The 13,324-nt window shown below is 45.5% G+C and overlaps 1 protein-coding gene across 2 annotated transcripts in view; it reads right to left on the bottom strand.

Moving 5' to 3' along the window:
* PDE1C (phosphodiesterase 1C) overlaps nucleotides 1–10,853 on the bottom strand; it is a gene marked incomplete at both ends in the record, with an annotated part of 532,083 nt that extends 521,230 nt beyond the window's left edge. For both annotated transcript variants that reach the window (XM_082632880.1, XM_082632881.1), the window contains one exon: nucleotides 10,544–10,853. In XM_082632880.1, coding sequence (XP_082489006.1) covers nucleotides 10,544–10,853 — 310 coding nt within the window. The remainder of the gene's footprint in view (nucleotides 1–10,543) is intronic.
* Nucleotides 10,854–13,324: the final 2,471 nt, after the last annotated feature.

Raw genomic sequence — 13,324 nt, forward strand, 5'->3', positions numbered from 1 at the left:
GCTAGAGCTGCAATTTCCTTCCTTCTGGCAGCTTCTGAAATACTTCCAATATAATGGGGCAGGGAGCAGGTAGCTGGTAGCTCCATGGCACTCCCCTTCTTAAGCTTGTCTACTGCTCCCTCAAGGTTCCCCACAAGCAAACATGGTTGGGACCTGCTAGGGAGAAGAGTGCTCCCTCACAGAGGCTAGGGGACTTTATTTCTACCCACTGAAATCCAAATTCAATCTCCTTCATAGACTATTTGAGAAAAGGAAATAAGAGAAGATTATGAAGGGTGTCTGGCATGATGCCTACTAGCAGAGAGTGGAGAGAGGGAGCTAGGCTGTAGTCGCATGCATTACCATGTCCAGGAGGACTAGCAAGAACTTGGCAGGGCTTAAGTCCCAGAAGGTCAAATAAGCCCCAGAAAGGAGCAGGCACAGGAAACAAGAAAGACAGGAGGAAGCCCCACATATACAGTCAATTAATATTTAACAAAGGACCCAAGAATACTCAATGGGGAAGAAAATGGTCTCTTCAACAAATGGTGTAGGGAAACTGGATAACCACATGCAGAAAAATTAAACAGGATCCTTATCTTACACCACTCAAAAAAGTTAACTTGAAATGAATTAAACACTTAAACATAAGACCTGATACCATAAAATTCCTAAAGGAAAACAGGGGAGAAGCTCCTTGATATTGGTCTAGGCGATGATTTTTTTGGATGTGGGACTGGGACTGACCAAGACTGGGACCTGTTTCAAAGACTGGGGTGACCAAGTAGCTCTGACTGTAGGGTTGGAAAGATGCTATTTCACAACCCCCCCTCAGCTCACTCCACTCCTTCTTTCATCTCTCCACCCTTTCCTTTCAAACCCCAGCTCAAGTCAGCTTTTGCCAGAAGATTTCCCTGGACCCTCTGTTCATGTCTTTGTGTCCCCATTTACCCTGTATGGATGACCAACATATCCTCCATATCAATTTTTTGTGTATAATGGTTTAATGACTACCTCCTTCAATAGACTGTGAGCTCCATATGGCTGTTGCACTGGAGTGATATCAAGATAACATCCAAATGTAACAGTCTAACTCTTCTGCTGAATATAAATAGACTGACTTTCATTTTCAACAATATGACAGACTTGGAAGTCAAGGAAAAAGACTCCTGGCACAGGGATACCAAAAATGCTACTAAAACATTTTAAAACCTCTTTTCATTGACATGTCTGAGCTGGCATGAGAGTTATAGAAAGGCTCAAAGGTTAGGAACAATGAGAAACCATAAATCCAGAGAGATAAGCAAGTACTGAAACTGGCATTCTCCCTGGAGAAATCTGGCAATCTCTGTTGGCTTAGGGACTGATTTTAATTGGCCTCATGAGCATGAGAGGACAGGAAATAAAGTCTGGAACCAAAAAGGGGTGGAATGCTAAAGTAGAGCTCTTACCAAAAAACTGGACCTCCAAAAAAGCACCATCCTCAATTGTATGAACTAGATTTTTTTTTTTTTTTTTTTGCGGTACATGGGCCTCTCACTGTTGTGGCCTCTCCCATTACGGAGCACAGGCTCCGGACGCGCAGGCTCAGTGGCCATGGCTCACGGGCCTAGCCGCCCCAATGCATGTGGGATCTTCCCGGACCGGGGCACGAACCCGTGTCCCCTGCATTGGCAGGCAGATTCTCAACCACTGCGCCACCAGGGAAGCCCTATTCTACATTTTTTGACATTTTTGCAACAAGTTGTATTATTTTTATAACAACAATAATGCCATTTTCAACTCATACTAAAATAGTAAAAGAAGTTGGTACTATCTACTACCAGATGATCTCCTTGGAACCTTCCAGCTATGAAGATTCATTAATGCCATGTATGCCCAAATGATGAGCAAGGATTGTGTGTGTGTGTGTGTGTGTCTGTACGCACGCACATGCACACACGTCAAGTCAGCCCTCAGGAAAGAGGGACTCACTGAAACTTGAGCTCTCAAGTCTCTCCTTTCTAGCAAGTTAGAGGTCAGACTTCACGAAAGGAGGAGGAGAAGTGAATCTGAATGTCTGAAAGCTAAACCTCGGTCAGTCCATGCCTTGTAAAAGTTCCTGGGACGGCATTACTCACAGATTCCAAAAGTGCTGTCATACAAACAGCTTAGACACAGGTGAAGATGATGTGCTCTGGAAAACTGTTAGATGATACCAAAATGACTTTAGTAAAGACAATAATACTAGTGATAAAAAGCCATGTAAGAAGAGTAAATAAAAGTGTTTTGGGTACATAAAGAACATGCAGGGCCTCCCTGGTGGCGCAGTGGTTGAGAGTCCGCCTGCCGATGCAGGGGATACGGGTTCGTGCCCCGGTCTGGGAGGATCCCATATACCGCGGAGCGGCTGGGCCCGTGAGCCATGGCCGCTGGGCCTGCGCATCCGGAGCCTGTGCTCCGCAACGGGAGAGGCCACAACAGTGAGAGGCCCGCATACCGCAAAAAGAAAAAAAAAAAAAAAAAAAGAACATGCAGATATCTGTTAAGTTATTGAATAAATCAGGTCTCGGGAAAACAAAAAAAAAAAACTGTTTTATGAAATGTAAGAGTGGAAAAAGGAATATTTTAAACTAATGCATTTTCTGCCTCTTGAGATTTTTAAATAGGTATAACAAAGTAAAATAAATATTAAAAATACATGTGGGGCTTCCCTGGTGGCGCAGTGGTTGAGAATCTGCCTGCCAATGCAGGGGACACGGGTTCGTGCCCCGGTCCGGGAAGATCCCACATGCCGCGGAGCAACTAGGCCCGTGAGCCACAACTACTGAGCCTGTGCATCTGGAGCCTGTGCTCCGCAACGAGAGGCCGCAACAGTGAGAGGCCGGCGCACTGCGATGAAGAGTGGCCCCCACTCGCCACAACTAGAGAAAGCCCTCGCACAGAAACGAAGACCCAACACAGCCAAAAATAATAAATAATTAAATAAATAAATAAATTTTTTAAAATACATGTGATTTTTTTTCTAGTCCCCTCGAAGTCTGTATGTTCAAGTACGCCATTTTAAAAAAAATTTTTGAGGAATCTTCTCAAAGGGGAAAAAGAGGACTCACCTTGTATTAGGGGTCATTTCATTATGAGACAGCTTGAAAAGCGACGTGGGGTCCAGGCAGTGGTCTGGGGCCCCTACTTACCTGGCACTCTCATCCTCTCTCCCTTTCCCAACCCAGTGGAGCCCAAATCTCAGGACATAACAAAGCGAAAGGCTGGAAGCTGGAGAGGGCTGGAGCAGACAACACACGCCGCCTGTCCTTCTCCCTGGGGAGGCCACAATTAGTATGGCTGTGGAAAAAGTGACAAGGCAGAAAAAGCAAAAACTCTTGCTGGCTGGCTTACAGGCTAGTCATTGCCAAGGCCACACGGTGAGTGAAAATCCCTGTAGAAGAAGAGTTTTCCCCTGAATTGGGCAGGGGTTGGTTCTTAGGGAAGGGACCTCAGAATTCTGAAAAGCCAGGGCAGTGGGTGGCGGGCTGAGAGCTTTTCTCCGTCCCTCCCTCAGCAGTGCAGAGGGGCTGCATGCTGTGTGGGACCCCCTCACCACCCCTGCAGCCTTCAGGTGTGATGAGGCTCGATGTACCTGCCACTGGAGACTTGGAGTGGGTCAGGGCGCTCAGGGCTGATGGGTGCTGATATGTAAATAGGGGACTGGGTTGAACTGACAGGACACATTGAGAATCTTAGATCTAAGATCACAGGATCTTCCCAGAACCCTCCTCCCATCCTCTCTCCCTCCCTCTGGGATGCAGAGGCTCAGAGTGTGCTTGGGAATGACCTAGATATTTATTCAGGGGCAGGGGTGAGAAGGGCCTCTGGGAAATCCCTGCCCTCAGGGTGTGGTCTGGAAGGGAAAGAGAGGTGGAGACATCCCCTGCCCTGCTCCACTAGGAAACTCAAAATATAACCTTGGAGGGATTTGGCCAAGTGGCTACTCTCTATGAAGAAACACACCACACCCATATATTAAAAACAAAGGGACATTTTGATGTCCATTTTGACATGGTTGTCTTGTTTTTGGTTTTTGTCTTTGTCTTTTTTCTTTTTGACATGACTGTTTTGATGTGGCCAACTGTTTTTTAAAAAGTTATTATAAGGGCCTCCCTGGTGGTGCAGTGGTTGAGAGTCCCCCTGCCGATGCAGGGAACACGGGCTCATGCCCCGGTCCAGGAAGATCCCACATGAGCCACGGCCACTGAGCCTGCGCGTCCGGAGCCTATGCTCCACAACGAGAGAGGCCACAACAGTGAGAGGCCCGCATACCGCAAAAAAAAATTTTTTTGAAGTTATTATAATCAATATGCACAACTTAATCAGCTAGCCTCAGCCTTTGTCTCCCACCCAAATCAGAGACGTAGGATTAGGATGTCACTCAGGCAGGTATATAGTGCACTGGACTCGTCAGATTCTTACTCCTCACTCGTGCAAGGGCAGAAGTTCCCTGGCATACCTTCAACATCACTCACTGTGACCAATGAAAAATTATTCCCAATTACCTTTATTCTGATTTTAAAATCTTTAACACAATTAGGCATTACATAATTGGAGCAGTTGGAGGAATAGGTGAAGAATGTAGGAATACACTTCTTATTGAGTATTTCTGAATAGGGTGTTAACTACCTGCCCCTAGAAAGCAGATTGAAACACACACACACGCACACGCACACACACACACGCACCACTGCATAGGCTGAACAGTTTGAGTAAATTACAGACAATATAACATCAAGGGTGACATATGTATGTGGGATCTATGTCCTTACCCCAGAAGTAGGTGATCGAGGGCCCCAGCCCCCTAACACCAAAGGCTTTGTGTTTTCTTGCTTTCTTCCCCTTTGTCTCCAGTATTTCTCTGGTTCTACATCCTCCTCTTTCCTATCTTTCTCACTGCAGTTATTGTTTTATTTCCACAGAAGAATCACCATGACATTGTGAAAAGAGAACTGGACTAGAAATCATATCTGTACATCTACATGTACAGAGTCTACATCTCTGATTGTTTATTTATCTGTAAAGATAATTAATATTTAAATGATTATCATGTCCCAACGCATGTACTAAGTTCCTTGCATAAATTACCTTGTGTAGGTGAGGTCAATACCAATACCGTTTCCATTTCCATTTCCCAGATAAGGAAATGGGCTCAGAGAAGGCAAGTTTCTATAGCCAGGATGTATCAGAGCCAAGGATTAAGATTCCAGAGCCTATTTTCCTGGTACCCACTTGCTGGAAGAATTAATAATGGGCCACCTGAAAGTCTAACTAACTGCAAGTGATCTAGGATAAAGCATGTCATCAATAAAAAATAAAAGTTGATTTAAATCTTTCTTTATTAAAGGCCAGCAATAAGGCCACGTGTCTCACCTACCACAGAAAGCTGTCCTGAAGATCAAAGACAAAGAGACTCTCTAGGGCCTTTCTAAGCTGTAAAGTGCTGTACAGCTGTGAAGCATCCTCCCCCAAGTTCTCCACCCAACAGGAGCAAATACACCACTGGTGGCTCAGAGCTAAACAGGTTACTCAACCCTGCCCTAAGCTGAGACTGGCTTTGCAAGCAATGACTCAAGTAACTGCCAGGAAAGAGAATCAAAGGAAAGTGACTCAGAGGCTTTTCAGCCTTGATAGGGCACTGGGACCAGGGCTGGCCTACCTACGGGGAAGACATTGTGGAAGTGGGGGCAGTTCCTGCAGGTAATGCCAAATCCACAGGGGTCCAGCACTTGCCCATCACACCTCCGTTCTCATCAGTATTGCCTGACACTAACCTAAGCTTTTAGAAGGCCATTTGTGTCTGTTTAAATTAACTTGGAACAGGGAAATACCTTAGAAGATGCTCTGAGTGTTAAAGATTAAGACACCAGTGGTATCACCATCCACCCTCTGGTCTTTAAAAATGATAAAAGCTTTTGTTTTATTTTTATATTAATCAGTCCTTTTAGTTCGGCTAAAAATTTCCAAAAAATGTAATCCCCAATTAAAAGCATCACTGGTAAAGAATCATAATTATCCTGTCATTTTAGAAATTAGCAATAGTGGTTGCTAAGGGGCTGGGCAGGTGAAGCAGAGAGACTGGGCAAATGAAAGCTGCCTAGGATCCAGAGTCTCTTTTGGGGGATCTGTGAAGATCCCAAATCAAGCATTCAGTAATGGCTATAACACAGTGTATCTAAGAATAGTGTTCCTTCTAGGTGGTTTCTATGCACTGACCAGTGGTTTTCAAAGTGTGATCCCTTGACCTGCAGCATCAACAGCATTTGGGAACTTGTTATGAATGCAAATTCTCAGACTGCTTGCCAGACTTACTCATCAGAAACTCTGGAGTTGGGGCCCAGGAGCCTGTGTTCTGGCCAGCCTCCAGGTGACTATGATACATACATTGGTGGTAAGGGAGTCACCTGGGAAATTTGGTTACAGTAATTAACACCCCCAGCCCTATCTCATACCCACAAGCCTGGGCTTCGGAAATTAGCTCTCCACGTGATTAAGATAAACACCAAGATTTGAAAACCACTGATCCTAGCATATGAGAGGACTGAAGTTAGAGGCAAACAGTGACAAAGGGATTAATAGCCCACCCACCAAAGTGGTATGACATTTACTTTAAACTGAAAACATCTTATCAGCAGCAACAGCAAGAAACACTTTCTAAACTTAAGCAGAGCCTCCTGAAAATACAGTTGCGCTTGACCACCACCCCACCCCGAGGGGTCTCCAGATTGCGAAAAGACTAACCCTTAGCACTGGGACATACACAAATTCAGCTGTCCATTAGCATCAAAAAGCCCAATAAAACCTTTCATATTTTCCCACTGAAGGCCTAAACAGCCTCTCTTTTTTTTGTCAAGTCGGTATATAAACCTTTATCTCTAGCTATTCAGCAAGTTACTCATTACTAAGTACTCCCTCAGGTGAATATAATTAAACCTTGTCTTTTCTCCTCTTAAACTACTGTCAGTTAATTTGCAGGCTCCTGACTATAAGTCTAAGCGGGTAGAAGAAAACTTTTCCTCCCAACGGCGGTAACGTTTTCAGGAGTCACAGAGGATTTAGATGAAAACCAAGAAACAGAAAATAAAATTCAGCAAGACAGGGAATTCCCTGGTGGTCCAGTGGTTAGGACTCGGTGCTTTCACTGCCAGGGCTCGGGTTTGGTCCCTGGTCGGGGAACTAAGATCCCATGAGATGTGAGGTGTAGCCAAAAAAAAAAAAAAAAAAAAAAAAAATTCAGCAAGACAATGTTCCAAGACCATCATTTGACAAATATCTGTTGCAGTATGAAACTACCTCTTGTAGGATAGACCTTTTCCAAACGTTAAAACAGCAGGACAAAAAAAAGGCAGGGGGGAATAACAACTGAAAATTGAAAAAGCCCCAATAATTTTAATACACAGATTATTAACCAAAAACCACCTTAATGAATAATGTCAAAGTCTCTCCCCATCCAGGGGAATTTCTGACAAGAGCTAGGAGCCTCAGATAATCTACTGCTGATTATTACACAACAGACAGGTAGCTGTGGAAGGTATTTTGTTTATCTGGCTATTGGTTTATTCTGAGATACCTTTTTATTGAAAATGGATCAACCTGATCCTTACTTACTACCAGTGAGCAGGGCCGCAAAGCTCTAAAATACAAACATACAAAACACCGATGCTTAATATAAGCCAGGTCCCCACTTGGGTTTTGATACCTTACCTTCACAATAGTATCATGAGAGAGGAGTAGGGAACTATCACCATCCGGAGTAAAATGAATCTCAGAGGCTCAAAGCCTTTAATGAAGATGAGGAGAAACAGCTGGCCTTACTGCCCTGATTCTGCGCACTGAGTCTTTCCGCTTAAAGTTTTTTCACTTTAATTACCACCACAATAATATCCAAGGTAACTGTTTCTTCCTTAATACTCTGACATCTCCCTCCCAGGACCAACGCACTTTCCCTTGGTTCCCCTGGGTATAGCTCAGACAAGACAAAGCTTTCAAAGGACGTTACTAAATACTAGTAAAGTAAAGGACTGGAAAATGGGAAATAAACCCATAGCACTTAAGACAAGTAGTATAAAGAAGTAGATAAGAATATAATTCCAGGACTAGACTACCAAGGTTTAAATTCTGGCTGTCATTTACTAGCTGTGTGACCAGTTACTGAACCTCTCTGTGCCTTGATATCTTCATCTGTAAAATGATAATTAAAGGACCCATCCCACCATCTCATAAAATAACATCTGGCACATAGCACACATGTATATATTCAGTTTGGTTTGTAAAGTACAAGTTTTAGTTTGCAGCATATCTCCTTTTCTCCCAGATTCACAAGTTCTGTACTATTCGACCCAATATCTGGAGAAATTCAATCTAGTCCAACAAAGGGCCACCCAGATTCACAGGTAAGGGTAACTCACCTCACTTTTAAAGATGATAAAACTGAGTCTCATCTGCAATTCCAACTATCTAAACCCACCACACTTCAAAGATTCAAGCTCAAATACCATTCTTTTTCTTTTAAGAGCAAAATATAGAAATTGAATAACTTTGTATAAGTATCCTAGGTGACATAAAACTCTGAATGTTATTTTTAATTTGAGATATTCTTTATGAAATAAAATGGAGGGAATGGAAAAAAGGAATTTTCGTACAGTCAAAAAGTTAAAGTTAAAAGTATTTCCAAGGTGTATTCATCAAATCCAGAACAGAAATTAATTCAATGCAAATTCCTAGAAATTAGTTTTCAGGACTTACAAATGTGTGAATTAACTGCAATATAGAACTCTTCTGTCCATATCATCAAAAGCATGAGGAAAAAATATGATAATATTCTTCCATAGACATCTAGATATTTGTAATTCAACTGATATCACACACAATCTAGTACTGAATTGTTTCATCCAATGTAACTATGATAAGATTATATAAAAATGAAAGTTCCTTCCTACACATTAGAAAATATTAAGTCTCCAGATACTTTAATAATGTCTTACACTTGTATAGTACTTATAGTTTACAAACCAATTTTATCTCCATAATTTCCTTTCAGCTTCATGGCATAGGAGATGGCACAACTCTATTTGTACTCATTTTAAAAGAGTTGATAGTACAGGCTTAGAAAATATAGGTCTCCTGGCCTAGGATGCAGACCTTAGCAGGACCCAGATATCCTGACTCCAAATCTGGTTCTCTTTCCATTAACACCACAAGATATCCTATGAATGCAAAAAAAACCTAAATATTTTATGATGATAAATCCCCCCTTGCAAGCATAATGTACATGTATCTTCTTTTAATTTTTGTTTTAAAACGCTGTTTGAGTGAAATGAGAACAAATAAAAGCTAATAGATAAACTCACACTATTTTTTTAAAGGAAATTCTCAAGGGAATAAGGTTACACGTATACTTACCTCTCACGAGTCAAAGTGAGAGCCAATCCCCCTCTCCACTGACCTCATCTTTCTCTTCAGGGGAACTAATATTGCCCACTGTATCTACTGAATCCCTCTTGAACACTCAACAGACAATAGCAATAAGCATCACAACCTTGCTTGGGATGAAGTGGGGATTTATGTATGAGACCAAAAGCCCAGCTGGTGTATTTGGTAACTTTTCTAGTGTGATTTTTTAAATTACATGTACCAACTGAGAACTCTTCCTCCCACTTACACAAAACAGGACTTACTCTATGAAATGGACCTTTGAATATCTCAAACTAAAAATTGAAACGTTTCACAATTCCCTTCAGTTTCAGCTGAAGAGTTTTAGAGGTCTGGTTCAGGCATCATACTCAGTATTTGCACAGCACTTGACAGTTTCAAAGTACTACTGCATGCACTGTGTCTGGTTAGATTTTCCAGCTACCTAGTGAGAAATGTGTTATTATCAACCCTGTGTCAGAGATGATAAAACTGAGGCGCAAGGAGGGTATCCTGCCCAAGACCACAATGAAAGCAGGAGATGGAGACTCAGACCCACCACCGACTCCAAATCTCATGGGCTCTTTTCACTTTTCCCTTGCTGCCTACCCTTAAGATGTCCTCCCCAGCCACACACCCCCAAGTCCCTTCAGAAGAGACTAGCTCAAATACCGGTTTCCTTCTTCACGCATGGATAAGTCTTGGACAAGCTGCAATCTCCTGCCCTTTCCCCACTTCCCCTGGGAGAAAGGTGCACCTCCTTTATCCTTGTCTTCCCAAGACAACAAGGAAGACGTCTCCCCATGGTGCTGACACCAGTACAAAGATAGGGAAAGGGATCCTTAGGGTGTAAACTGCCTTGCCAGCTACTGTTTAAACCCCTGTGAAAGATGATCCTTATGAAATAACCCCTTATTGACATGAGTCAGAAATGAGTCTTAACCTGTGAAAGTTAATGGGCAAGTTTTATGGGCAAGAGGTTATGGGCAAGTTATGGGCAAGAGGACAAGAAAACCGAAATCCTGTTGGGAGACAGAGCCTTCATGCCTCCCCCTGACGGTAAAGAGGGCCCCCATAGGTCTCCACGGAGCAGCTCCCCGCGATCCTTACACAAGAGAAGGAGACTTACCCGCGGCGCCGGGGCTTCCAGACAAATGGGGCCGAGACATACTTGCCGCACGCTTCAGCACCGGGGACAGTTCCAAACTCTCTAACTTCCCGCGCCCTTCCGAGCTCGGCGCGGCCCGCTGTGCCTCCCCGGCTGCGGGCCGGATGGCGGCCTCTCCAAGCCCTGGTCCAAGCCTCCGGGTCTTGGGGAGCGCGACAGGGTCTCTGCGAGCAGCGGGAGCAGCCGGGGGCGCCTCGGGCTGCGGCGGCGAAAAGCCCAGCTGCACCGAGGCGCTGCGGGACCGCGCCAGCGCCGAGGAGACGGAGCCCATCTCGGAGGGCCGGGCTGGGCCCAGCGGAGCGGCCAAGGCTCCCGGCGGGACCCACACCCCTTGCGTGCCAAAGGTTTACTCTCTCCTTGCGCCGGAGCGCCCCCAGCCTCTGCTCCTCCTGTGCCTCCGCGGGGTGCAGCCCCTCCTCGGCGGAGGAGGAGGAGGAGGAGGAGGCTGCAGGGAGGGCTGCGCGCCCACGCCGGGGACTGAGGAAAACCCGGGCGGTGTCCGCGCCTGTCCGATAATCCGGCATGGTGAGGACACTTGGAGGGGTCAGTGCGCAGAGACTGTCCAGAGGTTTTACTGGGGATTGTGGGGGGAAAGGGCGTGGCATTATGTGAGGGATACCGTTTTTTCCTCTACTTTCTGCACTTTGTTCACCTGGGGCCAAAGGACTGGCACGTCCTTCCTGCTCCTTCCGACACATCTGGGCCGCCTCTGTCCCCCGAGAGGATGGAGGCTTTAGCGAGGGCAGAGAAGGAGCCTACCTTCTTCTCAATTACTCTTCTTAGGGCCAATATCACTACTCCTCCAGGCTGTGCCTTCCCGCTGAGCCCAGCTGGGTTCCTGGCTGTCCCTGAGGAAGGCTCGGCGATCCCCTTCCCCAGCGTACCTCCTCCCGCGCCCATCATCCTGGGTGCCTCCCCCTTGTGGGGACCAAGAAGATGCCCACCCTTCCCACGGGGGATGGAGGCCAGAGAGGGCAGCCAAGGTGCAAGGGGAGGCAACTCTGCTAGTACTCCTCAGGAAAGCAGCCCTGGGGGCTCCCATGAAGGGAAGCCAGAGCAGCCAGGGACCCTATCCCCACCCCTTCTCTGACTGCAATAAGAAGGTGGTGACACCTAATGTGGATCCAGAAGCAAGAAGAGCAGCCTGGGATTAAGTTCCAGCTAAAACCCTGTTGCCCAAAGAGGTATCAGGTCTTGCCCAAGGTCACAGCCAGTTAGTTAGTAGCAATGGAGTTGGATCTTGTGTCTGGGACTCCTCTTTCTAAACCCAGTCTCCTATCCTCCCTGCTCCCCATCTTGAAGGTTTCAGGCACTGAACTATGAAGCAAGACAACTGTGAAATACACAGAATATGAGGTTGGAATGTGTGAAGGGAGAGGGACTTTATCAGGGATTCCTCAGCTGGCCTGGGATCCAACCTCCCCTGCTCCCTCAGTGCCCAGCACTGATATGACTCTTGGCACTGTCATCTGTGAAATGGCATACAAATAAGTATGCGGGAAGTAGTACTGTCACGGAGGTGGCTTCCAGATTGACAAACTCCAAGGTGGGAGGAAGAGGAAAAAAGGTTTTAGAATGCTCAACGGGCATTTAAATCAGAGGGTGAACTGAAGTGGGACAGCTGCAGGGCCAACACAGCTCTCTGTGCTTGGCATTGTCTCCTGTGAAGTGGGCAGAAGCTGAAGTCCTAGGCCCTGAGCTAACATTACGTGGAGGCAAATGCACACCACGATCCCCATGCCATGCAAGGACCATCAGGAGTGTCCTCTCACCTCTGCTAACATCAGGAACCCATCTTCTCAGGGCACACAAAAGGAAAGCAACAGTGTCCCTCAACCCATTTGTGTGTATGGCTATATTAACTTCTTTATCATTTTGAAGTGCTTTTTATTCTTTCCTTGCTCACTTGATGGACAAGTAGAAATCCTCTCTCTGGGCAAAGGACCTTTTAGAAAGGGAGCTCCCTGGGCAGACATTTCCTATTCTTGTACCTTGACTCGATTTTCCTGCAAACCTGACATAGGCATCATTAGCAATAATGTAACTGTGGGCATGGGAGGAGGTGAGGAAGGAGGTATTTTGGACCTACTTAGAAGTACACACTCCACTTGACTGTACCCACTGGGAAAATATTTACATAAACATAAGACTTTTGAATGGGATGGTAAAGAGCCGCTACCCTAAACCCTCAGAGTGCCCTCTGACACACTGATTGACCTAAACCTTTCCCCAGGACACACACACACACACACACACACACACACACACACACACACACACACACACACACACACACACACACACACACACACACACACACTCCTCCAGGAGGGAAGCTAAACTCAACTAAGAGTTTGGTTGTTGACACTGCTGCTGATAATCAGATTCTCCCCAGTTCTCCTGTAAGTGGGAAGAGGTGAGCCTGAAACAATCTTCCCTGTTTCCTTTTCTACTTGCATTAAAAAAAAAAAAAAAATTATCGAAAGCTAGAGCTTGGTTAGAGGAAGCTGTTAGAGAATATGCCAGCTGTAGGTGATGTCATTCTCATGCCCTTGCCTTTCCTCTTCCAGGTCACTGACCTCTTCCATCAGGGCAGGAGCGCTCCTATCCAGCCAGACTTCCACCAGTGGGTGGTCAGCAGAGTGTGCGTTGAGGGGCCTTGGAAAGATCTGATTCACCCATGCTACAAGTTGAGTGACTTTGGATCTTGGACATTCTACCACTGACAGTGTTGAATATTAC

Source organism: Mesoplodon mirus, assembly GCF_964341445.2.
Source record: "Mesoplodon mirus genome assembly, chromosome: 9".
NCBI classification, from domain to species: Eukaryota; Metazoa; Chordata; class Mammalia; order Artiodactyla; family Ziphiidae; genus Mesoplodon; species Mesoplodon mirus.